The 24,591-nt window shown below is 50.8% G+C and overlaps 9 protein-coding genes across 9 annotated transcripts; 6 read left to right on the top strand and 3 right to left on the bottom strand.

Annotated features, from left to right (window-relative positions):
- Nucleotides 1-654: 654 nt before the first annotated feature.
- N7468_000601 (C2H2 finger domain transcription factor mtfA) lies at nt 655-1,557 on the top strand (the record flags this gene model as incomplete). Its single annotated transcript, XM_058469898.1, has 3 exons — nt 655-823; nt 918-1,228; nt 1,297-1,557. The coding sequence occupies 3 exons, from the start codon at nt 655-657 to the stop codon at nt 1,555-1,557; spliced, it is 741 nt and encodes a 246-aa protein (XP_058335929.1).
- Nucleotides 1,558-2,502: 945 nt separating this feature from the next.
- N7468_000600 (zinc-binding alcohol dehydrogenase family protein) lies at nt 2,503-3,551 on the top strand (the record flags this gene model as incomplete). Its single annotated transcript, XM_058469897.1, has 2 exons — nt 2,503-3,210; nt 3,273-3,551. The coding sequence occupies 2 exons, from the start codon at nt 2,503-2,505 to the stop codon at nt 3,549-3,551; spliced, it is 987 nt and encodes a 328-aa protein (XP_058335928.1).
- A 616-nt stretch (nt 3,552-4,167) lies between these two features.
- On the bottom strand, nt 4,168-7,633 carry N7468_000599 (lipase family protein; the record flags this gene model as incomplete). Its single annotated transcript, XM_058469896.1, has 4 exons — nt 4,168-6,507; nt 6,534-6,701; nt 6,722-7,240; nt 7,307-7,633. 4 exons carry the CDS (start codon nt 7,631-7,633, stop codon nt 4,168-4,170), a joined length of 3,354 nt encoding a protein of 1,117 aa, XP_058335927.1.
- A 1,094-nt stretch (nt 7,634-8,727) lies between these two features.
- On the top strand, nt 8,728-9,279 carry N7468_000598 (GNAT family N-acetyltransferase; the record flags this gene model as incomplete). Its single annotated transcript, XM_058469895.1, has 1 exon — nt 8,728-9,279. One exon carries the CDS (start codon nt 8,728-8,730, stop codon nt 9,277-9,279), a length of 552 nt encoding a protein of 183 aa, XP_058335926.1.
- Nucleotides 9,280-10,345: 1,066 nt separating this feature from the next.
- On the top strand, nt 10,346-11,871 carry N7468_000597 (putative MFS transporter; the record flags this gene model as incomplete). Its single annotated transcript, XM_058469894.1, has 2 exons — nt 10,346-10,501; nt 10,759-11,871. The coding sequence occupies 2 exons, from the start codon at nt 10,346-10,348 to the stop codon at nt 11,869-11,871; spliced, it is 1,269 nt and encodes a 422-aa protein (XP_058335925.1).
- Nucleotides 11,872-12,262: 391 nt separating this feature from the next.
- On the top strand, nt 12,263-12,880 carry N7468_000596 (GNAT family N-acetyltransferase; the record flags this gene model as incomplete). The annotated part of the gene is made up of 1 exon (XM_058469893.1): nt 12,263-12,880. One exon carries the CDS (start codon nt 12,263-12,265, stop codon nt 12,878-12,880), a length of 618 nt encoding a protein of 205 aa, XP_058335924.1.
- Nucleotides 12,881-14,224: 1,344 nt separating this feature from the next.
- On the top strand, nt 14,225-15,751 carry N7468_000595 (alpha-L-arabinofuranosidase B; the record flags this gene model as incomplete). The annotated part of the gene is made up of 1 exon (XM_058469892.1): nt 14,225-15,751. One exon carries the CDS (start codon nt 14,225-14,227, stop codon nt 15,749-15,751), a length of 1,527 nt encoding a protein of 508 aa, XP_058335923.1.
- A 286-nt stretch (nt 15,752-16,037) lies between these two features.
- Nucleotides 16,038-17,991, bottom strand: N7468_000594 (sugar porter family MFS transporter; the record flags this gene model as incomplete). Its single annotated transcript, XM_058469891.1, has 6 exons — nt 16,038-16,287; nt 16,341-16,433; nt 16,491-16,702; nt 16,762-17,324; nt 17,377-17,840; nt 17,909-17,991. 6 exons carry the CDS (start codon nt 17,989-17,991, stop codon nt 16,038-16,040), a joined length of 1,665 nt encoding a protein of 554 aa, XP_058335922.1.
- Nucleotides 17,992-18,117: 126 nt separating this feature from the next.
- N7468_000593 (uncharacterized protein) lies at nt 18,118-18,668 on the bottom strand (the record flags this gene model as incomplete). Its single annotated transcript, XM_058469890.1, has 2 exons — nt 18,118-18,501; nt 18,561-18,668. 2 exons carry the CDS (start codon nt 18,666-18,668, stop codon nt 18,118-18,120), a joined length of 492 nt encoding a protein of 163 aa, XP_058335921.1.
- Nucleotides 18,669-24,591: the final 5,923 nt, after the last annotated feature.

The raw sequence follows: 24,591 nt of genomic DNA, 5'->3' as shown, positions 1-24,591 counted from the left end.
CTAGTGGGCACATCCCTCGATCGTGATTCGCCGATCCCCATCCTGCCCCCTCGGTAGATGCTGTTTCGAGATGTTCGTTATTTGTTCGTTCGCGTGGACTCATCGTCATTCTGTCTCCACTGATGGGTTAATCTCCGACTATTATTTAATACTCCAGGAAACCCTTCCCAAACGGGATTTAAAAATTCAATTATTCCTTCCATTCGGCCTTTTGGGATCTTCGAGTTCCTAGGCATCTTGCCTAGACCAGATCTTTTTTTTGAGAATAATTTTTTTTTATAGGCATTTCAATTAAGCTTTGGAACGGACTGTCTCACCTTTTGGCGAGATTCCATCGGGAAACTCTCTACTCGAATGAAATCATCAAGTCCGCTTTTTTCTTCTTTTTTTTAAATGTCTTTTTTTTTTTTTGGTTTTTGATTTCTTTTTCTTTTTCTTTTTTTCTTTTTTCAAATTCCATTCCAGGATTTCCTTTTTTCTTGCCGTGCTATTTCCCATTTAATTCCCCCGTCGGCATCACCCGTCGATCATCCCAAAGTCCCGACTATAACTATAAACCCTCGTGTCCATCCCCCATACTTCCCTTCCCTAAAGAATCTCTGCCCTTTTCACCACCCAGGCGTCGGCCCTCCCCATCCGTACACAACTATCACCATGGATCTTGCCAGCCTGATGAATGGTGCTCCTAAGCCCTACACCGCGACCTATGGCAAGCGTCCACACCAAACCCCTCCCTCCCCACCAGTGGAAGAACAGCCCAAGTGTTCGTTGCCCTCGATCTCGACCCTGCTGGAGGGTGCCGATGGCGCTCAGCACGCAGCTAGTAAGTAGCCCTCGTCTTATCTTTGGAGACATGCATCCCACTTCTATATATATCAATCGTGTATATCGGAAATATTAACATCAACCTCCCGCAGAGCGCCAGCGCATGAGCCCAGTCTATCAAGACCGCCCCGTCCACCTCCCACCCACGCCACCATTGCGCCCGGGTTCGGGGTCCGGTCACCGCGTGCACTCCCCATCTGAGCGCAAGCCAGATACTCTGCCGCACCGCTCCTCCATCTCCAGCACCGGTTCTGCGCCATGTGCTCCTCGAGCTGCCGGCCCATACGCCTCGCCAGCTCCCAGCGTCTCATCCTACTCCTCCACGGAAGCCCCGGCGCCAATGTACTATGCGCCTCCATCAACGGCCACCTACCAACCCCCCCCTGCCCGCCACCGCACCCATGCCGGCAGTGCACCACCAGCCGGCTCAATCCCCCCCCGCTGATCTCGCCCGTCACCCCGGCCTGGCAGCATCACCACTACTTCCCTCCGTCCACCGCGGCGCCGTACCAGCAGAACCATGACCGGTACATCTGCCGTACGTGCCACAAGGCCTTCTCGCGCCCTTCGTCTCTGCGCATCCACTCGCACTCGCACACGGGCGAGAAGCCCTTCCGCTGCACCCACGCGGGCTGCGGCAAGGCTTTCTCTGTGCGCAGCAACATGAAACGCCATGAGCGGGGCTGCCACTCCGGTCGTCCGGCGGTTCCTGCGACGCCTCTTGTGGTATAAACGACAAGTGAAAAGCAACAAAAAAAAAAAGAAAAACCAGACCTTGTATATACCTTATGTGCCCATGGGCTTTTCTTCTCGTGTTTTATATTTTTTTTTTTTTTATTTTTGCTCTTTTCGGGGCGCTGGGTTTGGTGTTGGCTTTTCTGTGGCTGTCTGTTTCGCCGTGATACCCCGGGTTTCTATTTGGTTTGGATGGGTTCCAAGGACGGAGAGCCCTCAAAATATATCTTACGAGACAAATGTACTATCTTCTACGAACGATGATGCTCCCGTGTAGATGCGCTGGTAGTGTGCGGACTTGACTCGGTAGTTTATTAGCTCCCAAGGCTCGATCCCCGCCTTGGCTGTACGGTGATACAAGGTCAAAAAACTGAGCAGGACTGGTTTTACGAATTCTGTCTCCAAAGTATATAGATATCCGGACCATGGCTCGAAGTCCAAGCTATCAAGGGTTTGAGAGCCAGGCAAAAGAAAGAAACCAAAAACAGAACGACTTCTGGAATGCTATCGAAAGTTGCGAGAAACCCGTACGCTTACAGATCATCAGGTGGACAGAAGTATGAATCCGGTTTTCCTCAGAAACCGCTGCGTGTCTGTTTCAAACTTACGGTCCCGCAGTTGGGTTTCACCGGGCGAACGATGCCCCGAGCGTGGATCCATCGAACTCTAGAAGACGAAGCCTCGGCATATCGAAGAGCCCCCTCCCAAAGCTCGAATTATCTGGTTTGCTAATCCAGTCCCCCAGGCTGAGAAATCAGAACCCACTCGGATTATCTGATTATTATACAAAAGGCCACATCGTTGAGCATAACATCATGACTTTCTCCCACATATAAAATACCAATCTAGTCCCTCGGAAAGAGAACACAGCCCATCGCAGCTGAAATATTGCACATAAAGAATTCGAAAGAATCCAAAGAACACCCCCCCCCCCCAACCACAATGGCCACCCAGAAAGCAATCACCATCACAGCGCCCGGAGTGGCCTCGGTCGTGAACGACCGCCGCCGCCCTGCTCTACGCCCCGAATACCTCCTCATCAAAGTAGTCAGCGTCGGCCTCAACCCCACCGACTGGAAACACATCAAGTACATCGCCAAGCCCGGCGTGCTCGTCGGCTGCGACTACGCCGGCATCGTCGAAGAGGTCGGCGCGGCCGTGACCAAGCGCTTCCAAAAGGGCGATCGCGTGTGCGGCATGACGCACGGGTCCAACGACTCCAACCACGACGACGGCGCCTTTGCGGAGTACATCGTGGCGAAGGCGCACGCGCAGTGGAAGATCCCGCCGAACCTCTCCTTCGAAGAAGCCGCCACGCTGGGCGTGGGCGTCGTCACCGTGGGCCAGTCGCTGTACCAGGCGCTGAAGCTGGACGCGCCGCGGGCGGAGCCCGTGGCGAACGGCATCCCGCTGCTGATCTACGGGGGGTCGACGGCGACGGGGACGCTGGCGATCCAGTTTGCGAAGTTGAGCGGGTACACGGTGTACACGACGTGCTCGCCGCGGAATTTCGAGCTGGTGAAGGGCTTGGGCGCGGACGAGGTGTTGGATTACCGGGATGCGGCGGCGGCGGCGGCGATCCGCGAGAAGACGGGGACAAGTTGGCGCTGGCGCTGGACTGCATTGCGGATGAGGGGAGTGCGGCGTTCTGTGAGGGGGCGATTTCGACGGCGGGGGGCCGGTATACGGCCCTGTTGAGCACGACCACGAAGAGGGAGAATATCGTGGATTCGGCGACGCTGGGGTACACGGCTATGGGGGAGGCGTTTACGAAGTTTGGGAAGGATTTCCCGGCGAAGCCCGAGGATGCGGCGTGCATCAAGGAGTTTATTGAGATGGCGGAGCCGTTGCTGGCGGCGGGGAAGGTCAAGGTTCATCCGCCGAAGGTCGGGAAGGGAGGGTTGCAGGGGGTTTTGGAGGGATTGAAGCTGCTCGAGGAAGGGAAGGTTAGTGGGGAGAAGTTGGTGTATAATATTGCCGATACGGCTTAGGAAAGTAAATGGGAGGGTTGTTAGGAGAAATGATATGAGAATAAGGATTTTCTATGCCTGTCCCCAAGGTGAAGGGTCTGATCCTTTGGAGTCCTTGGGCTGCTGCTTGATCGTTTACACACAAATCCACACATAGCGGAAATCGAGGCGATAGTATTGCGGGCAAGAATATATAGTATGTGAAAGGTAAACCATCCAGTAACAGCAGGACCTGATTTGATATATGGCAGGGACACCATGATGTAGAGTGCGGGCGAATAGTGGCAAAACTATGAAGACAATAGAGAGGCCTAGGAGGCTAGAACATGATTAGGCGCGCAGTACCCCAGAGAATACTGTGCGTGAGATGGTACGGCATTCGGCTATGTATCCTTTGCCTTGGGGCTTCTATCCTAATCAAGAGAAAACAAAAACAAAAATGATATCAAGCATTGATCAGAAAAAGAGATGGTATCATTCTATCAGTAGATCAGATCTAGATCTATGAAGGGACAGACAAAAGAACGAAAGGTATCTGTATCTAGATTCGCACGGAAAAGCATTCCAGAACCCGAAAAATCAAGAAGATCGAAACCCGCCTAGAACCCCAAATATCATGCCCGTCATTAAGATAACTTCAATCATCAACCACTCCCCTCGCCAGCGCAGCCAGGCTGGTCTCATATCGCGCCGGGTTATGATCACTCAGCATCCCCGACGCAAACCTCAGCTCTCCAAACCACGCATCAACATCGCGGATAAACCGCATCTGCACTCGCGTGGCCGGCCGTCCAAGTCTGGGATACCCATCCGAGCCCGCGAAATCCGGTGCCGGAGTAAAAGCCTCCCGCTGCAAAACACGCATCGTCTCAACGACAAACACCTCGCCCGGAGGCTGGAGCTTTGGTGCTCGCATCTCGTCGCGCAGCAGGCCCAGGGTCTTCCACGCCCAGGCATCCTCGCCGACGCCGTCCCCCGCATTGATCACGAGAGGGGGCTGATTGACGTAGAATTTGTGGATGATGCTCTCGCGGAGGCGTTGGTGCAGGCGCTGGCGGACGTGGGACTTCGCGCCTGATATGTCGCTTTTGAATGCGAGCGAGACGGTATGCATGTCATGCAGGATTCCGAGGGAGAGGGTCGGCACGACGTCTTGCCCATTCACGACGGTCGTAATGAGGCCGCGGGTGGCGAGCCGGAGGAATGGAGACATCACGGCCGGTGGGCCGTATGCGTAGACATGGATGGGACGACCCGCAGGAAGATCATAAGTGCGAGGAGGCGCCCTTGTCGGCGAGCTATCGGCGCCCAGAAGACGAGCTTGGATGCCAGGTGGATGGGACGCGGTGACGAACGAAGTGCCCGTGGGAGAGCTACTAGGCTCCGAGATCATGGTAGCTAGCAGAGCGGCCACGCCTCCGCCGAGCGAGTGTCCGCAGAGGACGATGCCGTAATCTTGAAACTCCTCCAGCGCAGCGCGGAGGGTGATCATCACTCGACCACCGCCGCCTTCGAGGAGACGCTTGGCAGAGGCATGCATGCCTTTGTGGACTTTCCAGCTTCGGCCTTGCCATTCGAGTTCATCGTAGTCACAGGTCATGTCTGTGAGGATGTCTTCAAAGCCCCATGTTCCACGGAGCGTCAGGACTATGGCTTTGGAGTCATGATCGATAGACAAGTAATGGACAAGTGGGAACCCGCTCTCCGTCTCGCCAGCTGCGTTGGTGCCCCCGGCGGGATCAACGAACGACGATAGAAGGATCGTCGATGGCGGTAGGCCGGCATAATCTGAAAAGTGGCTATGCTCATGCGTATCGGATGTAGCCTGTGGCAGGCTCTTCGCGGTACTCTGCACTCCCATGACCTTGAGGGCGTTGGCCCCGTACGAGGCGGACGAAAAGCGGCAGAAGCGGCGAATGTTCTGAACAAAGTGCCTTTCGGGAAAGATCCCGGGAATGAGGCCATCGCGGTTCAGCGCTTGGATGGTTTCGATATCCTCGTAGGCACTCATGCGTGGCCGATGCGCCAAAATGAGCGAGGTCTCGGACCCAGCAGTAGCAACAGAGTACACGCTGGGAGTGTATGATTTCGACCGCCGATGCAATGCTGGGGATGCCGAGCGATAGTCATGGATTGATCCTCCGCCGTCAGTCTCTGACCTGGTCACGGAGAGCGAGCTACTGCTCCGTACATGGGTGCGAGTGGCAGCTGGCGAGCCCGGGCGCATATCGGAACTGCGTCGTGAGAAGGCATCAGTGTGTGTCAGCAGCGATTCCTGACTCTTCTCGTGGGCGACAAAATGGCCGCTTGGGGGGTTCCGGTCGTGCATTCCACGCGAGAGTACGTTCCGGGCCTGCAATTGAGCCGGCTGGCCATGCGGAGATCCAGGGAATGGTGACCTTCGAAGACCTCGATTGGGGGCAGGTGTACTAGGACGGTATTCAGGTGCTTCATCTGGGCGGTGGATTGCACCTGTCCGGGAGGCGATTTCTCGCGTGGTGGCTTCTTTGGGACCAGCGGCTCCTTTAACCGGCCTTGCTGCATGTCGACCATTGGGCGCGACTGGAGAAGTTGGAACTTTAATGGTGGGCTTTTTTGGAGGTTGACGTTTAGCACTGTCTTTCCCATCTTTCTTTTCTGGACCGTTGGGCTTGACTCGCTGGGCCAGCCTAGTGAAAGAACCCTTTGCGGACGAATTTTGGGGCTGATTAGGTACATTCGAGCCATTCATGTCTGGGTTGAGCAGAGTGTGGGCAGGTTCAGGCTGAGAGTTAACCCGTTTTAGTGCGCCTCTCGGCTGTGCTGGTGATGGCGGATTCCCCTGTAGAGCATTCTGTGGCGGTTTCGATTCGGTGGATGGGGTAATCGGACGATCGATAGGTCGCAACTGAGTGCTCTGCGATTTATTCAACGCCGTCCGAAAGACCATTGTATGCTTCGGAAGTTGCTGCTGCTCAGGGTGGAGTCGGTATAGTCGCTATCATGATGAAACCTTTCTTCAACCATCATGGTTCCCGGAGGAGCAGCAATCTCCGCCGAATCATCGTCAAAGATATCGACCGTGATTGTTCGAGCAGTGAGCACCTCTGACCTGATCGAGGCATGACAGCCTTGGGGCAATTGGCTCACTATGTAAGCCCGTATATCTTCATCTGACACTGCTTGTTGCCCCTCTGTCGGGAAAGATAGACGGGATCCTGTGGTATCCACACTCGATCGTCGCTGTACAGCGTTGAAAGGCTCATCCCCGCTCCCGGGGCCATGAATGAAGCCCTTTCCGCTTCATCTGGTGCATTATGGTCTGGATTGGCGAAGCGTACTTGATGTGTTCCGACCACATCAGCCCTTGCACCAGTATCCAGAATGACGGTATCCCAGATAATCTCATCCCCTCCATTCTCGCGGAGGCATCTCTCTGTGTTTTTCTTGCCCCACCGCTGCAAAAGAGCGAACCCGAGTGACCCTATGAGAAGGTCTCCGACGCCAATCTTTTCACTACTCGTAGGGTTTACCGGTCGAAATTCTCTTCGAATGAGGGTGATGATGGCAGCAATGGCCCTTGAGGATTCAGTGGACCCGAGAATAGCATCAAGCGTCGACAAAAGCGCCTGTGAGAAATTTGCAACTGATGCCAGCGTCGTTGAGGAAAAGTGGAAAGTCGCAGCAGCAAAGAACGAAGCAGAGGTCACTGTGGTATGTAGAGTTGCTAACTAGCTGCCATGTGAGCTTTACGGGAATGGCCTTGAAATGGAAGAATCAATTGACTTCGGACTCACACTGCGCTCCAAAAGACTCTCGGCTTCAGCTCTTCCATGTTCATCACCACTTCGCAATGCCACATCTCTACCAGCCCGAGTCAAAATGCCTTCTATCACAGCACGGCCCAGCTCAAGCCCTGTCAACGTCGTCGCGCGGGCCCCATCAAGGGCCACCCCACCGAAGAAGGTCCCAATTCGAAGGGAGAGCGACGTCGACTGCGTCACCAAAGAAACTAAAGACGCGACTGGGCGGGGCAGCAAAGTGGTTCCTGATGCCGCGGGGCCGTGGCTGATCGCGATCTGAGTTTCCGGCTTCTCCTCCGGTTGAGCATCGGGTTTCAACATGATGATCCATGGGAGTTGGTGAATTGAAGATCGAGAATCAGTGCCTTGAAAGGATGAAGATACGGGCCTAAAACAAGCAACGCGCTAAACAATTGGGCTCAACCGATACGCTTATGGCATGTGATTGTTGGGATGACGTAGAGTTCTAGACTTCTAGACTTCACGGCCGCGGTCCATTAATCACCCTTCTTTTATTGGCTCAAAACCAACATTAAACAAGGTTTCGGCTCTTAAGATCAGTTCATCAGTTATCCTTATCGCGAAAACTTGATCCTTTACTATGGTGGTACGTGTCTTTGACATGTGGCATGCGCTGTTTTAGAGGCCTGGAGCGATCGGCGCCACCCCACCAAACACGCGAAATGCGGTTCGGTGGCCCACGCCATGTCTTTTGATACAAAAAGGTTAAAGTATCCACCGACTCGGTCGGGGACTTAAGAGACTCTTTTGTGATTCATAATATGACAGGAGAAAGACGAGTATTGGGCGTTCTAACCCGTGGAGAGTTCTCACCAGAGTACTAACACATTCAGACGATGATACATTCATTCTTCGTAGACTTTATCCCTCTCGTTCCACTAGCTTGCAATCTCCACTACAGTCTACTTCCCGAGTCTCAGCATCAGGTTCAAAAGCTTGATCGCTTGAACTAGAGGTCGGCCAGTTTAAGGCCTTAGACTGAAGATTGGTAGTGATAGCAGCCATGTCCTATTGCCTGGTTCCAATCAAATAATAGGTAATATTATCACTTCCGTGATGCTTTCTTGCTAGTATAGCCCAACTTTCAAGTCTCGTGGGCTTTTTTAGGGACCTCGTTCTCCGATGTTGTAGCATCATGCAATCTCCAAGTGTCAATCACGCGTATCGTTAAAACAGCCGCGGAAACGATGTTAGCGGTACCAACCTCGGCTGTCAGGGCTAAGGGACCAACCACAACGCGTTGAATAAATTACCTTACAATAGGTTACGGCGACACTAGTTAGTAGATACGCGCCCTTCTCTTGACAAGACGGACATTATAACATAAGAAGGGTATAAAGCCAGTTCTCTAGGGGACGAAACAAAGAATAGATCTGAATCCCTGAGTCTCGAAAATGATAGACACTACACAAACCCTCCAGTTCCGCCTCGCAAACCAGGATGACGCCTCGCGTATCCAACAACTAGTACAATCTTCATTCCGTACCCATGACAGTCGACCGGAATGGACAGGCCTTCTGGAGCTTGCATCAAGCTTCAGCATCTCTGTCGATGAGATTTCAGCCAACATCGGCAAGCCAGATAATGTCTTCCTCATGGCGCTCACTTCCCTTGGAGCCGACGGCGACCTCGTGGCCTCGATCCAGGTCACCAAGCGCGGTGCGGACATCGGACGTCTGTCCAGGCTCGCTGTCAACGATCGATACCAACGTGGTGGTGTTGGTCGGCAGGTCCTCCTCTACGCTGAGGATTATTGTCAGCGAACCTGGGGCATTAGAAAGTTCTCTCTCAACACACTTTCTACACGCCCTGCTCTTATCGCATGGTACATGCGCCGAGGGTATCAGAAGACAGGCGAGACATCACCATTTCCGATAGAGAGTTTCGCCGCCACACAGCTGCCAGCCGATTTATGTTTTATCGAGTTTGAGAAGAGTCTTGGCTGAATGCCTCCAGGTCTATCTATCACCCTGGCTGCGACAGGTAGGGCAATTCGGAAAGGCGGGTTGATAGCAGCGATATGGTGTGGCATCACCTAGCGGCTTCATTCCCATTGGACCATTAAGTACCGGTGTTATCTTGGGGTGGTGTCGGAACATACGGTGCCATTACCACCGCATGACCGAGCGTTCATTTCTTGGCACATGTGCACTACTTTTCTTCTGTAAGGAAACCACCGTATAAATATTCGGTGCCTGTCATTTTAGATAGTTCAGAGTTACATATATTTCACTCCATTACCGTACATTACAACCCCTTGCCTCCTGTCGCTCCAACAGGTGGTCTACCTTAGGGAACTTGGCTGTCCCTATCAGCCCCTAGCGCACCTGGAATACCCACTCATGCTGAATAGAGACCGGATTGTGGGGTTACTCCAAATCATACGCTCCGAGGGCACCCATAATAAGTTAGGAATTGGAGCACTGTTGGGGTTGTTAGCGAAACCATTCTTTGCTGGTTTTATGTACCTATCCGTTCACTATTCATTCTGCCTAAGTGCCGGGGCATCCATCGGATGGCTCGTACCAAAGGCACATTTTCCGCGACTTATCGAGACTTTGGAGTGAATTCTAGAGCCAAACGGATCCATTCATAGGACAAATTGCACCCGCCTACCGGGGCAATAATCATGCATGGCTTAAGTATGCTTTGATTGGCTGGCAATGCATAGACTAATATAGATAAACCCCGCCAGAAATGTACACTAGATAATGGGATTCCAGAAGTCACCCCAAAGCTTTAGGAATAAAGCGATGTCATGCTAGTACGACCCTCATTTATCAGTTCCTTATCAGAGTTTTCAGCTTTTGAGCAAGAATGATGTGCAGGCGGAAAAGACTGCAGATCGCCCGTCCTCGGACCCCAAGCTTGGCAACCTTCTTTCCTGCGAAATTCCTTCAGCGCATTTCCTTCTTTATCAGAGATAGAATTTCCTCATGGAATGATATCTTTAGACCCTCATCCCCCCTTTGTACCCTTGCCAACCAGGTCAGCCCTCATATCTAATCCAATATGACGGAGCGAATTGAAGCTCTGGCCAAGGGCGGGGATCGGTCCCCCGCCAGGGGGCCAGATCTGTCCGACGAAGTTAAATCGTCTTCGTCCGACGTATCACAAATGGAGCGGAAGGTCATCCGAAAGATGGACATGCATATCCTTCCGTTTGTCGTCTTGCTCTATCTGTTCAGCTTTCTGGACCGAGGTGCGTTTGACTTGTCTCGGAGTTCCCCCGCTCCCGAAATTCTGGGGTACAGATGGAGCTGACTGAGCATAGTAAACATTGGCAATGCACGTCTATACGGCTTGGAAGAGGACCTGGGGTTAGTCGGTACCCAATACCAGGTTGCGGTCTCGATTCTGTTTGTAACATACTGTGTATGTGCGGCCCTTGCCTTGCCCCGGCGATACACTAATCTCCGAATCAGTTCTTCGAAGTACCTTCGAATCTGGTGATCAAGAAGTTGAAACCGTCGCGTTACATTGCTGCCATCGCTGTAATTTGGGGTATCATCGCCACGCTCACTGGTATCGTTCAGAGCTATGGCAGCCTTATCGCTTGTCGAGTACTTCTGGGGGTTGTCGAAGCAGGACTGTTCCCCGGAATGATGACCTACTTGACCATCTTCTACGGCAAGCGCGAGCTCGCTCTGCGAACAGGGTACCTGTTCGGGAGCGCAGCTGTGGCGGGCGCATTCGGTGGTCTTCTGGCATATGGAATTGGCTTCATGGACGGGATCTGCGGGCTCAGGGGCTGGCGCTGGATCATGATCCTCGAAGGAATCCCGACCGTGATCGTGGGCATCTTCACCTGGATCTTCTTGGCCGACGATCCAGATACGGCCTACTACCTCAACGCGGAGGAGCGAGAACTTGTAGTGCGCTGTCGTAGTCGCGAGGTTGGCCACACACAGTCCGCACAAAAGTTCCACTGGGCCGATGTCAAGGAGGGCGCTCTCGACTGGAAGGTGTGGACGTTCTGCATTGCCCAGTTCGGCGGCGACACAATGCTCTACGGTTACAGTACCTTCCTTCCGAGTATCATCAAAGGAATGGGCAACCATTGGTCGACGCCAGAGATTCAAGCCCTGACGATCCCATGCTATGCCGTGGGCGCGATAGCTTATATTGCGGTCGCTTGGCTCAGCGATCGAGTCCAGCACCGGGCGATCTTTGTCTGTATCTTCAGTGCGACGTCTGTCATCGGCTATGGAATCTTGATTTCAGACACCCCGTCCGGTGTCCATTATTTTGGGGCACTCTTGGTGGCCATGGGTCTCTATGTGACCGTTGGGTTGCCGCTTGCCTGGCTACCCACCAATCTACCTCGATACGGAAAACGGACGTTCGCCACGGGTCTCCAGCTCACCTTGGGTAATGTGAGTGGAGTGATGTCGCCCTTCCTATATAAGACGAACGAAGCCCCCCCGATACGTGAGAGGAAATGCTGTTACCCTGGCATTGGTTGGATGGGCTGGCCTTGTATACAGTGTGATGTGGTTCGCGCTTCGGCGAATCAACAAGCGCCGGGCGAGAGGTGAAGAGGATGCCAAAATAGAGGGTATGTCGGAAGAAGACATTCGAGAACTCGGAGATCGCAACCCCCGGTTCAGGTACAGCACTTGAGACAGACTCATATAGATTGACTACGTCCATTACAAGAGAAAGAAGTCTTGGCACTTGTCGGGATTAGGAGACTTGTTCATTTCTACCGACTTTTAGCATGCATATATGAACGCGTATCCGGATACGCTCTCTTCTAGCGGTAAGAGGGGGCCGAACGTACCCGTTGGATCCGGGAAAAGAGAAAAGTGGGGGGCCACTTTTGTCTCGCAAACATCAGAGCTTGAACGGTCACAAGATCACCTACTATAGTTGTCTGGCCCAGTCGGACCCATCTTCTCCTGCCTAGTTAGCATACGATCAATCGTCATGGCTTGGGGTCCATTCCACTCCGAGCGTCTTGTCTACAGCAGCTACAGCCCAAATGAACACGACGAATTTTTCACTACCAGCCAAAGCGACCCAAACACCTTGATAAACTCCTCGCCATGCCTGCCAAGACCGGCAGACGCGAAGTATCTTGATAGTTTTCTGAAGCAACTTCTGGAGACTTCCATCTTGTTCGTGGTAATTCACATATGGCACGAGACAAGAGGTAGGGGCGAACCCATCGGCATGCTCTTCCTGACAGCTGCGAGTCCGGAGATGACCCATCATCGATTCTCAGAATTGGGCATTGATATTACAGCGGAATATCGGAGCCAAGGCTATGGCAGGGAGGCAATCCAGTGGGCCCTTGACTGGGGGTTTGCGACCGCTGGTCTTAACCGAGTTGAACTTAATCTTCTGGGGTGGAATCTCCGGCCAATGAACCTGTATGAGCGGATAGGGTTCCGAGAAGAGGGTAGGAGACGACAGGTTTTCTTTAAGGATGACCAGTGGTGGGATGAAGTGCATATGGGGATCTTGAAGCCCGAATGGGAGAGTAAGCGTTTGGCATCTACCCTGATGGACCAGGAGCCATCCCAGATGGCTTACTCCCAGTGACTTGATCAGTCTCCTATTTGTCTGCTGCCGATGCATGTAAAGCACGGTGTTGATCTCGGCTTTCCCCTGATTCTGCAGCATCAACCCCGCATTCTTCAATAACATCCACCCGAAGAGGGCTTCACACCAATCCTACATTGGCTTAAACACCCCCCTCGCCTCGGTTAATTGTCTCCTACTGCGGGAAATAGGAACAAGCAGTGCACGTCCCTCGGCTTGGACCTTCACATATACTCGGTCCAATCAGGCGAGGAATGTGATGGTTCAGAGAGGCCCTCTAGGTGGTAGCTTGACAACGTGACGAGGCATATCAGGGTCACTCCGCAGGACCTCCAGCATGTGGAACCGGTTGTGAATACAACGCTAATGTACCGGCACATCATGGACTTTTCAGGCGCTGATCTGATCTGATCTAGTTATATACAGAGAGACACTCATGGGCGGGGAAGAATTCACATAAAAAAAGAAAAAAAGAAAAAAGAACGGGCCCGAACCCGGATTCGAACCGGGGGGCCTCGTGCATTTGACTCATGGAATCCCGAAGCACGAATCATACTATTGGTTCATTAGAAAATGGTTTCAACAAGTGGTGGACTGAATGTCTTACCCACTAGACCATCCGGGCAGCCTATGACTAATCCTCCTCATTTTGGTGTTTACAACCCCAACCTCCAAAAACTCGAGGCAATCAGACAAAAAAAAAACAATACAGAGCCGGCTTCGGCAGCTATGCAGCTGTGGTGTTTCAATTATCTGCAGGTAGCAAGGGGCCTAATCTTCTACACATCCCGAAATGATACCTGTTCCTCAGGGACCATGCAGATACGGTTGAATGCGACGTTAAGTCGTGCTTCGTCCGCCCTGGACCGTACGACTCCCCCTGCTGCATTCTGAGAATTGAACGCCCAAGCGTGTCCGATCAGCAGGGACGGTTTCAGTGGTACCGTACTTGGTCCCGAGATGACCGAGGTCACAGAGATCACCTACGTTGGATGAGACAAATCCCCCCCATTGCCCCGCATTCCAGGGTGGAATAGTTCCCTTAGCCCCATTTCAAAGTCTAATGCAAGATCCGCAACCCATCAATTGATATTAACCGAGCCCTTCGTAGGGTAAATTGCTCTTCAGGAATCTGATGCATCGGACCCCAGACTATTGGAGGAAGATTCTTCCCCCGCATTAGTCGGCCAGACCATGTTCCCTATGGGTAAACCTCGGAGCGCCTATAAAATGGCTATAGAGACGCTATGAGCATTCTCAAATTTATCACGGCATTCCAGCAGCTCTCTTCCTTCCTTTTAAGTTCATCATAACCAGGAAAAATTGCTTTCCTATATATTAGCCATGTCTCCAAGGCGACGGTTCAATTGTGCGCGTTCCGCATCTGTAGCGCTTGTTGCTTCGGCATCTCTTGTTAACGCCGGTCCCTGCGATCTGTACGCCGCCGGTAATACGCCCTGCATTGCTGCACATAGCACCACCCGTGCTTTATACAGTGGCTACTCTGGCTCGCTTTATCAAGTGAAACGTACATCCGATGGCGCCACCACCAATATTTCTCCTCTCTCGGCTGGCGGTGTTGCAAACGCCACTGCCCAGGACACTTTTTGCGAAGGCACAACGTGTCTAATCACTATAATCTATGATCAGTCTGGGAAGGGAAACGACCTTACTCAGGCGCCACCAGGCGGATTCGATGGTCCCGAAGCCAACGGCTACGACAACCTTGCAAGTGCAATCGGTGCCCCGGTTACCTTGGGCGGACACAAGGCATACGGTGTCTTTATTTCGCCCAGAACTGGATACCGCATTGACAAAGGCCATGGCACAGCTACAGGTGATGAGCCAGAAGGCATGTATGCTGTCCTCGACGGGACGCACTACAATGACGGGTGCTGCTTCGATTACGGCAATGCGGAGACCAGTAATACGGACACTGGTAATGGCCACATGGAAGCCATCTACTTTGGCAATAGCACTTTCTGGGGCTCCGGTGCCGGTGACGGCCCTTGGCTCATGGCCGATCTGGAGAACGGATTGTTCTCCGGCTTGAGCCCTAAAAACAACGCCAACGACCCGTCGATTTCGGCTCGTTTCTTCACTGCTATTGTCAAGGGCGAGCCAAACCACTGGTCACTCCGCGGCGCTGATGCTACGTCCGGCTCATTATCGACCTACTACGATGGAGCAAGGCCAGACGCAAAGGGCTACAACCCCATGAGCAAGGAAGGCTCCATCATTCTCGGTATCGGCGGCGACAACAGTATTAGCGCGCAAGGCACATTCTACGAGGGTGTCATGACCTCCGGCTACCCATCTGACGAGACCGAGAACGTGGTGCAAGCCAACATCGTGGCTGCCAAATACGCCGTCACATCTTTAACGAGCGGACGGAAATTCACCGCCGGCGACTCGGTCTCTTTGCAAGCTACTACTTCTGGCTACACGGATCGCTACATCGCGCACACCGGTTCCACAATCAACACGCAAGTTGTCAGTTCATCTAGTCCTGCTACCCTGAAGCGACAAGCTAGCTGGGCAGTCCGAACGGGTCTCGCCAACGACGGCTGTTTCTCATTCGAGTCGATCGATACTCCCGGAAGCTTCATCCGGCACCACAACTTTGCACTCCTGCTCAATGCCAACGACAACACGAAGCAATTCTCCGAGGATGCTACCTTCTGCCCAATGACTGGCCTAAGCGGTGACGGCAGTTCTGTCCGGGCTTGGGGTTACCCTACTCGCTTCTTGCGACACTATGAGAACAAGCTCTATATTGCTAGTGATGGTGGTGTTCAGACCTTTGATGCCACGACTTCCTTCACTGACGATGTGAGCTGGAAAGTCACCAATGGATTTTCCAGTGCGTGATATCACTCACAATGCCAAGGGCTACTTTCTATCTACTTTACATAGCCATTTGAGAAATTCACAGAGCTGTATATCGGATAAAGCATGAAATCCATATATACATTCTCTCGTCCTAGCCACACTGTATCTTCACTTGAACATGAGAATGATAAGTTTCCATCATGAAAATGTCATCTATCCCGGTCTTCATTCAATTCCACCTCCTCCCGTAGCATCATGTATAATATGAACGAAAAAAAAAAATAGAAAGGAAAAAAGACGAAGCACGTCTTCCGATGAGGTATAATTATCCACTGTCCTCACTGTTAAGCTTCTCGCCCGCGATATGCACAGAGGTGCTCTCGCGACGAATAGCCTCTTCGAGATACTCTGGTTTAAGCTGGCCGTGCTTGTCGTAACGGTGGGGCTCCTTGATAGAAATCTTGACAACATCGAAAACATTCGTAGACTTCTTGAATATAGCGTCCATCTCTTCCAGGGAACGGTATTTTGTCTCAGGGAAGAAGAAGTAGACGGATGGGACCATGAATGCATTTCTGCAAACAGCGCGTTAGTATCCTGTGAAATAAGCAAGGGGGGTCAAACTAACATGACGGCGAAAATGATGTATGTCTTGTACCCGATGCTGTCGAATGCAACGGGGGTGATCATGACGACCATGAAGTTGAAGATCCAATTGGCACTAAAACCATTCAGTCAGACCAATCTCAGAGAAGTACTGGGCAGAAGGAGGATATACCTGGTCGATAGAGCGTTTGTGGGGGCACGAATACGTAGCGGGACGATTTCTGCTGGGTACAGCCAAGTCATGCCGAGCCACCCAAAAGCAAAGAAAGTGTTGAAGACAAATAGGAAGACGGCCTGTCCAATACCAGCTTGGTTGTCACCGAGATGCGTCAGCCGGTAGTTGGTTCCTGCGAGGACTGCCATGGAAATGGACATGCCGGCGGCCTAACACGCAGGTAGAGATTAGTCTTTGAAGATCTCCTCCTGGGGGTTGATTAACATACGCCGAGGAGCATCAGAGGGCGCCGTCCAACTTTTTCAATGATGAAGATCGGGACGAGCGCGGCGAGGAAGTATTCAGTGCCGTTGCAAGCTGCGAGGAGCTTAGGGGGTGTTTCCTTTGCCGAGACCGATCTCTCTGTACAGTGATGGGGCCTGCTTTGCTTTAGTGAAAGTTCAAAACATCTTAATGAGGCTTCTCTCACGTAGTAGGTGATGAGATTGATACCAGATATCTGCTGGAACATCTGGTTGATATAGGCGAGGGCAACTCGGTGGAACTCTCGGTATTCGCTCATTTTGAACAAGCTACGATACGAGCCCTTGTTCATTTCGTTGACGGTTTCTTTTATAGCGATAAGTTCGTTCTTGATGTATGGATCGTCCCGAGGTTTCTCGTTCAGTGCCTCCAAAATCTCCAAGGCCTCTTCGTCTCGCCCTTGCATCACAAGCCATCGAGGCGACTCGGGTAGATTTAAGATAGAGGTGAAGATTACTACCGCGAACAGGATCTGGAAAGCGAGGGGGAATCTCCAGGCCACTTCGGATTCTCCAATGAACGCCATGCCTAATCACTGAATATCAGCTGAGTACCATCAACAATCTCAAGTCATACGCACCATAGTTAATCCAGTAACTGAGTGTGATACCACCTGTGATAAGCGCACCCTCGATCATCACCATCTTGCCACGGTGGTGGGCCTTTGAGGACTCTGACTGCCAGGTCGGCACAGTACTCGTATTCATGCCATTCCCAATACCAGTGACAATACGACCCACGATGAAATGAGGTAGGTGGAATGCAGTGCACTGCAACAACGCACCCGTGGCCATAATCGTACACCCGCAAAAGATAGTATGTCGTCGACCGAGAGGGTTACCAATGAAGATAGTCAGGATAGCGCCGATGAAGCAGCCCAGGTTGTAAGACGCAACCGAAATACCCTGGTTCAGACTGCGCTGTGACTTCTCGGCAGGGTCATTCGCGATGAGCGGATCGTCCGGGTTGATGTCTGGGAAATATTTGATGAAGGATGGCAGATCTAGGAGACCGCCAGTGACGCCTTGGTCATAACCGAACAGTCTATGGTAAGATGCTATTAGTCTCGGGCCAATAGAAGCTGTCTTGGTTTGACTTTTGAATGTACACACAAGAAATCAAGACTTCCTAGAGAACTGATGGCCAGGTTGAGAGACCTGCCTCTCCAGCCGAAGAACTTAGGGATGCCAAACATGGTGTCTAAGCAACGATATGGTATACCTAGCGCATCCAATGCGATTCATTCGACGGAAACCAGACTCGGCACGGGAAACGTGGACTGCCACCCTATATAGAATTCACTTCCACCAACTTCCTCGGGTTAACAGAAACGGTAACCCGAGGCCACCCCAGTTCCCCATGGGAGGCCAAGATACGGGGCAGACATCGCGGGGATGGGTAGTGAGTGAATACGGTATAGAACCTGGGGCGGCTCGTGGGCGAAAACATGATTGGCCGGCGGTGGCTTGTAACTGGCCAGGTAATGATCATCTCTCCGTTGGCCAAGACTCACATTTCTTGGCGGCCGGGTTTTCCTGCGCCGGATGGTGATATTGCTTGGCTTGGCGGGGGCCTGGGAGGACTTGGCGCCTTGTTCGAGGGCTCGTGCTCCCCCGAGGTTGTATTGTTGGTCTTTGAACCGGAGGAAGCCGGCGATTGGACCTGCACCTATTCCGGACGATATTAGTCCAAAAGCTCGGGCTCGCTAAGGTGAACTAGGAAGGCAATTCTGGGCGCCCAGCCAGCCAAGGCGTTAGCCCTCACCAATCGACGGACACGGATGGCAAGGTCGCCGAAAACATTGGTCAGAGCCCCGTTCGTCTGCACGCCAAGGTCGCGTGGTTGATGATGCATGCCAACGGCACCATCCATGGACCAAAGCGGCTGAGCACGTCAAGCCACGCCGTCGTCACAGAGAACCCGTGGACGCCAAAGTACGGATGGTTCTTGTTCCGGTTGTTGAGTGTCCAATTGTCCATGACTTGGGCCGCTATATGGCAAGGAAATAGTGCTAACCTAAGAAGGTATACCCGTCGGTATCCAGGGGGCCCTACTAATAATACCTGTAGTCAAGCTAGCCAAAGCCCTGCATGGGCTGGACAAATCCTAATGTTGGTAAGGACTGTGGGTTAAGAGGACGCTCGACTATGCTCGCACATGCGCGGAGTAGCATCATGTGGTTATGGATTCCGATTCTCAACACTGGATGCGTCGGCATCTATTGACGGGCACCTTGAACTGAAAGAATCCGAGATCAGTGTCATAAAATACTGTTGGCATACTTCCTAAGATACCATCCCCTCCATGCTCTTCAGCTCCAGCAGGTTCATCCTAATTTTTGGGCTACCAGGTTACTAGTAGATGGCTACAAAGCTCATATATATATCCGTGTGTTGCCCCACAGCAGGTGTAATTTGACGGAGACTCCGAACCTGAATCCCGACTTGTACCAGCCGAGAACTCATTTCACCTAGAGCCAGACCTCATACCAAGCTGTAGGAGGGAACTTGGAAACCATTGGCGGACTAAGGCGGTACAAATGACAACACGCTAGACATGGAACGACCTGACAAGGTGCCCAGGGGTCATATGACAAGGAATTTGATGTGTAAGCATCATCCGCCCGGGTGGTCTAGTGGTATGATTCGCGCTTAGGGTTCACCCAAAGCATTGACTGCGCGAGGTCCCCGGTTCGATCCCGGGCTCGGGCCTATAATTTTTACTGTTTGAATACTTTTTTCCAGAAGTTTCAAGTTGTTTAAGGACTGGAATTGCTAATTAATATCATTAATGGCCCACAAAGAGGTTATACGCATGCCCAGAGTCAGATTCATACACCCGATACGATGCTGCATTTGGATCAAGTAAAATAATTACTCCATAATCTTGCATCACGGCGGCCTAGGTCAATCGAAGTCGTGTTTTTCTAATGTCAAATTTCGAGCCTAGTAGCATTCTATGTAGTGACTTGCCACAAGTAGTAGCAACATGGCCAATCCCCGCTGTAAGGGTCGTTTGCAGTGACGTGAAGGGGGCTTTCTTGAGCAGAGTGCTTAAGCATACGGCACCATGCCCGGGAACTTCAAAGGACTGGCCGGATACAGCGAAACTTGAAATTCAAAAATCCCCCCCAAAGTAACTTAACACTCAAAACCAGTGATGCTGTTCCCTATCCGAAGAGATCAAAGGTGAGGTGGGGGGGGGGATATGTGATAGGTGGACTAATGCTGAGCGGCCCTGGAGAATTCTCTTAACTTCAACGACGGTGTCCTCAGGTGACAGAATTGATTGCCTGTTTAAGCAGCAGAGCTCAACCAAGCTGATTTGCTTTTTCTTCCCGGCATGCTTTCGAATATACCAATTCCATTCGTCACATTGCCACAGGGCCCAAGATGAGACTACTATCCTAGCTTCGAATTGAATAGGCATACCGAAAATTGGATGAGTATGTATGAGAAAGCCAAAGAGTGCCCCACGGATTGACTCATTGGGAATTGCCAGTGCATGCACTACATCCATATCCCCACGAGAGATTCAAAGGAAAAGCTTGATGCCACCATACTTTTGCAAATTTCGACTAGCATTGCCCTCAGTACGCCCTTCCGTATCCTTTTATATCCTCTAACCTATCCGGCAGCTCAAGCTGCACACCGACGTGCGGAATGGCGCTGAATACACAATACATTTCCAGCAGTATGAATGTGATATTAGCACACTGGAGTGCCTTAAACCATCACGATCCATTTACCCTGGTGTCGGGAATCACACTTGATATCATGTGTTCATCATTGGTATCACTACCAAGCTAATCAGCTGTATATTGCCTGCGCGTCTGCTGAGCTTTACTGGAGTGCCTTCTAAGGATTCCTTTGCTTGAAGGAATGTTAGGGTTACCGGACATACAGATAGGTTTGCTGTTGGCCCGGAGCGATCTCGCTTAGCTGGAGCAAAAATTCCGCAGAAATTGATGGCAGATAATGAGAAACTAGGGCTCGACAATATAGAACAACTCAAAACAAAAAGGATAGGCCCGAGCCCGGGATCGAACCGGGGACCTCGCGCAGTCAATGCTTTGGGTGGACCCTAAGCGCGAATCATACCACTAGACCACCCGGGCGAATGATGTCTAATATTTCAAATATTTGACGCTACGAGGCTGAACCCTGTCGACGGCAAGATTCTTCCGGTTTCGTCCTTCCAAGATCGGTTGTGATTGGTTGTTTATGGATATAAAAGCGGCAGCGTCGCTCCGGTGTTGAAGCCGGTCATTACTAGTACCAAGCTCAAACTCAAGAAGGCATCTTGATCAGCACAGGAGAGCAACCCGTAAATCGGAGGATGAGAATTGGACTGAATACCAGCCGTGATCCTAGGTAGCAAACTGACTTCTCACTAATTGAGGACTCAAGACTGATGGAGTAGGCCCGGCGAGGAATTGCCCCTCCTAAGCATCTCATGGAGCTGATAGCAGGGACAGTGACCATTACGAGCATGTGTATTATGGAACTCAGTCTGTTGCAGTATACTCAGAGTATCTCAGACTTATTCATGGTTTTGTCTCATATGCTGGTCTCGAAATATAACGTGGGGGTATAAGCGAGCTGCGCACACACCCGAGCTCCGCAGGCCCCACCTAACTTCGGACGCGTCGCATTTTTTCTACCTTCAACCATCCCTCATGCCTCCAAAACGCACTTAACTTCAATCTAAATTGGAGCGTAAGATCACCAAATTGACGCTGTCTGGGGGGAAGATTGCCTCTGCAGGACCTCTACAAGGTCTCAGAATCTACAATTTGCAGTCGACTCCGTGAAATTGAACCTCGCAATGAAACACGCCTAAATTACTTTGGAAGAGTAGTCATTAAAGCAATGGATTATTGATCTATATCTCCGCAGATCCTTCCCCGACAGGCTTATGTCCGTGAGATATCAAATATATTGCTCGCGAATCGTGGAAATTCTACACCTAGAACATTTAGGATACATTAGAGCTCAAACTTCATAAGACAACACCCTAAGCTTCGGTTGAATCTATCACGACGATATGATCATCAAAAGTATTAAAATAAGGTCCCTCATATTATTGGGGAGTAGTTCAACTTGGTCAATATCCGACTTCGTATAATGACTTCTCTAAATTCAAGTCAATTAAATGAGTTTTTGCCTAAATTCCCTTGATATCAATATCAGTTACAACGAGAAGTTCCCTCCATTAAAGGCGGTTTAAACAACATTCGTAATCACAATCTCTGGAAGAGTTAATACATCAACCTGACTAGAAGCTGCGAACTTTACACGGACCAGATTACGATACTCTAATACAACTTTGCGAATTATCTCAGCAAAACCAGCGACATAGTTTGGAACGTGCCAAGTTCGAAGGCCTCAAATTCGGAGCAAAATTTGCCTCCACAGCCTACTAAACAGAACCTAGGACTCATTCCATATGTGGAGTAGCTGGGCAAACATGTAATAGATACCCTAATAGGCAGTAGAATGAATTGTTGGGTGGTTAATCAAATCAAATTTGAATGTGTCCTCTTGATTCGGGTGGGGGGTGCGCAGCTCGGTTGTAGTTAAACCACGTTAACTACGCCGCTGACATAATGTAAGATGGGTCCGGGCGGGATCATGAAGCCAGGATTTCCAAATGAATCACCTGTTCGGCCACCCTAGAGTATCACCAAATAAGCAATATGGCCTTTTATCTTTTCCCGGTGTGATCTACGGACTCACATCCGTTCGTTTAAATTTACGAGTAGCTTGGCTCCTGATTACCCTTTGAGCCCCTGAAGCTGTGACGAAGTATGTTAGGCTGGTTCAGCAATGGTAAGTCTATATAGCAATGTAGTCTTATGAGCATTGTAGGCGCCCTCCGAGGGCCTTCTGGGAGCCTCCCGCGCTCCAGCCTCGTGATCGCATAACTTGAGTCGTAACTTTAAGTGTCATTCGTCGTGTTTCGGATTTTAACCTGTTATGAATGGCATGTAGTTATAAGAACGATTCCAACCACAATTGCTGGTAAGGTTTATGAGTGGACCCAAGGTGTTCGGCAAGTAAGAATCACAAATTACGGCCCTCTTTGCACCATGGCAAAAAGGGATAAGCTGATGAATGATATCGGACTGTAATTTGATCAAGAATCGAGCATCCATCGTCAGGCAAGACAAACGCGACCAGGGAGCTGAACTTCGCGAAAACATGGCATAATGTGGCTAAATTTGATAAACGATCACAGAAACAACTATCACTTCTGGAATAGAGAAGCTCACGGGGAAGTAGTGGAAAGCCATGCAAGGACGGAAAAAAGGAGCTGCACACTGCGATCTGCAGCTGGAAATTTTATGTATACTTGAAGACGGTTGTCATTGACCTTGAAGAACTCGGGTTCTTCGATAAGACAACAGAGCTAGACAAACAGCATAAACTGGGGAAATGTGGATTACCTGGTTAGCAGGTTTAGAAATGTGAGATACTCAAATCGAGCAACATCCCTTTCCCATAAGATATTGGGGGCCTAAGGCCTTTTGGCCCCAACTGTGCTAGGAGAGCACTGCCAAAAGGAGCCAATAGAAAGCCTAGGCTTGAATAACCAAAAACCTAAAGATTAGACATCATCCGCCCGGGTGGTCTAGTGGTATGATTCGCGCTTAGGGTTCACCCAAAGCATTGTTTGCGCGAGGTCCCCGGTTCGATCCCGGGCTCGGGCCCAGCTTTTTTTTTCTTTTGCTTTCCTTTCTATTTTATACAAAATACTAGATGTCAGTCAAGCTAAGAAATCATATTGTTTATTAGCGAAAATCGTATGTGCCACCCACCATCGCATGAATAAGGCGAGCCGAATCCAGCGACGAGAGTGCTCTTTTTCGTTGATCAAGTTGTCAGACTGGCGGTATGTTAGCCAAAATATGGGAGAACTATACGGTGAAGGGAGAGTTACTAGAGCTGCAACTATTGGAGATCGATGAAGTTTTTCTGCAGGGGTTTGACGCGATGTGAACTTAAAGGAGATTGCAGTTATATGCTGGGAATCGGCTGTTCGAAAGAAACTCCTGGATGACTCGAGAAGAGTCGACTGGTTCAAGACTATGTGCTCTTATGCCTCTGGGCCCTTTTTGATGGAATAGAGTTGTTCTTGGAGCTTCGCCCGGACTTAATGCTCCTGAAGCAGTACCTATTGTTTGCGAAGCACTCATCTATTTTCTTCTACATCCACAGCGACGAAGAACGTGTCAAGAATTCTAGATCCAGATACAAGAGGCTACAAGGTCTTGCTCTGAGGTTGCTCACAAGCTGGACCGAACTGAAATAGAAACCCTTTCTATGATTCGAGTCCGAAATTATGCGTGATTTTGAGTGTATCCATATAGTGACCGAGAGATGAGACGGGTGGATGGCGAAGTAATAGCTAAATTACAACAAGCTTTCCCCCGCAAAATCAGCAGCAACAATTATAAAAGTAAGAGATCAGAGCGAAGAATTACATTTCGTCGAGCCTTCTGTCTAAGAACGAGGAATCGAGAGTAGACTGAGGGGACCTCGCGGTTTTTGGATCAATTTTCAGCGGCAAAATGCATGATCAAAAGCATGATCAAAAGGGCCCGTGGAGTAGTCTAAAGCTGATAAGTCTTCGACAAGACCTGCAAAGGCCTCTTTTTAAACCCGCACGTCCATAGGCTATTTCAAATCATATACTGAAACAAATAAAAGAGCTATAGCTCACAAGACCCATCTCATTAGTGAGCATATAGCAAGATGGTATCTCACAATGGAATTCCAAACAGATGAGCGTT

The sequence above is a fragment of the Penicillium chermesinum genome (assembly GCF_028974085.1).
Source record: "Penicillium chermesinum strain IBT 19713 chromosome Unknown utg000001l:1.0-1975020.0:1.0-1976611.0, whole genome shotgun sequence".
NCBI classification, from domain to species: domain Eukaryota; kingdom Fungi; phylum Ascomycota; class Eurotiomycetes; order Eurotiales; family Aspergillaceae; genus Penicillium; species Penicillium chermesinum.
The sequence above is the reverse complement of the archived record's forward strand: the minus strand, read 5'-3'. Positions and strand labels throughout refer to the sequence as shown.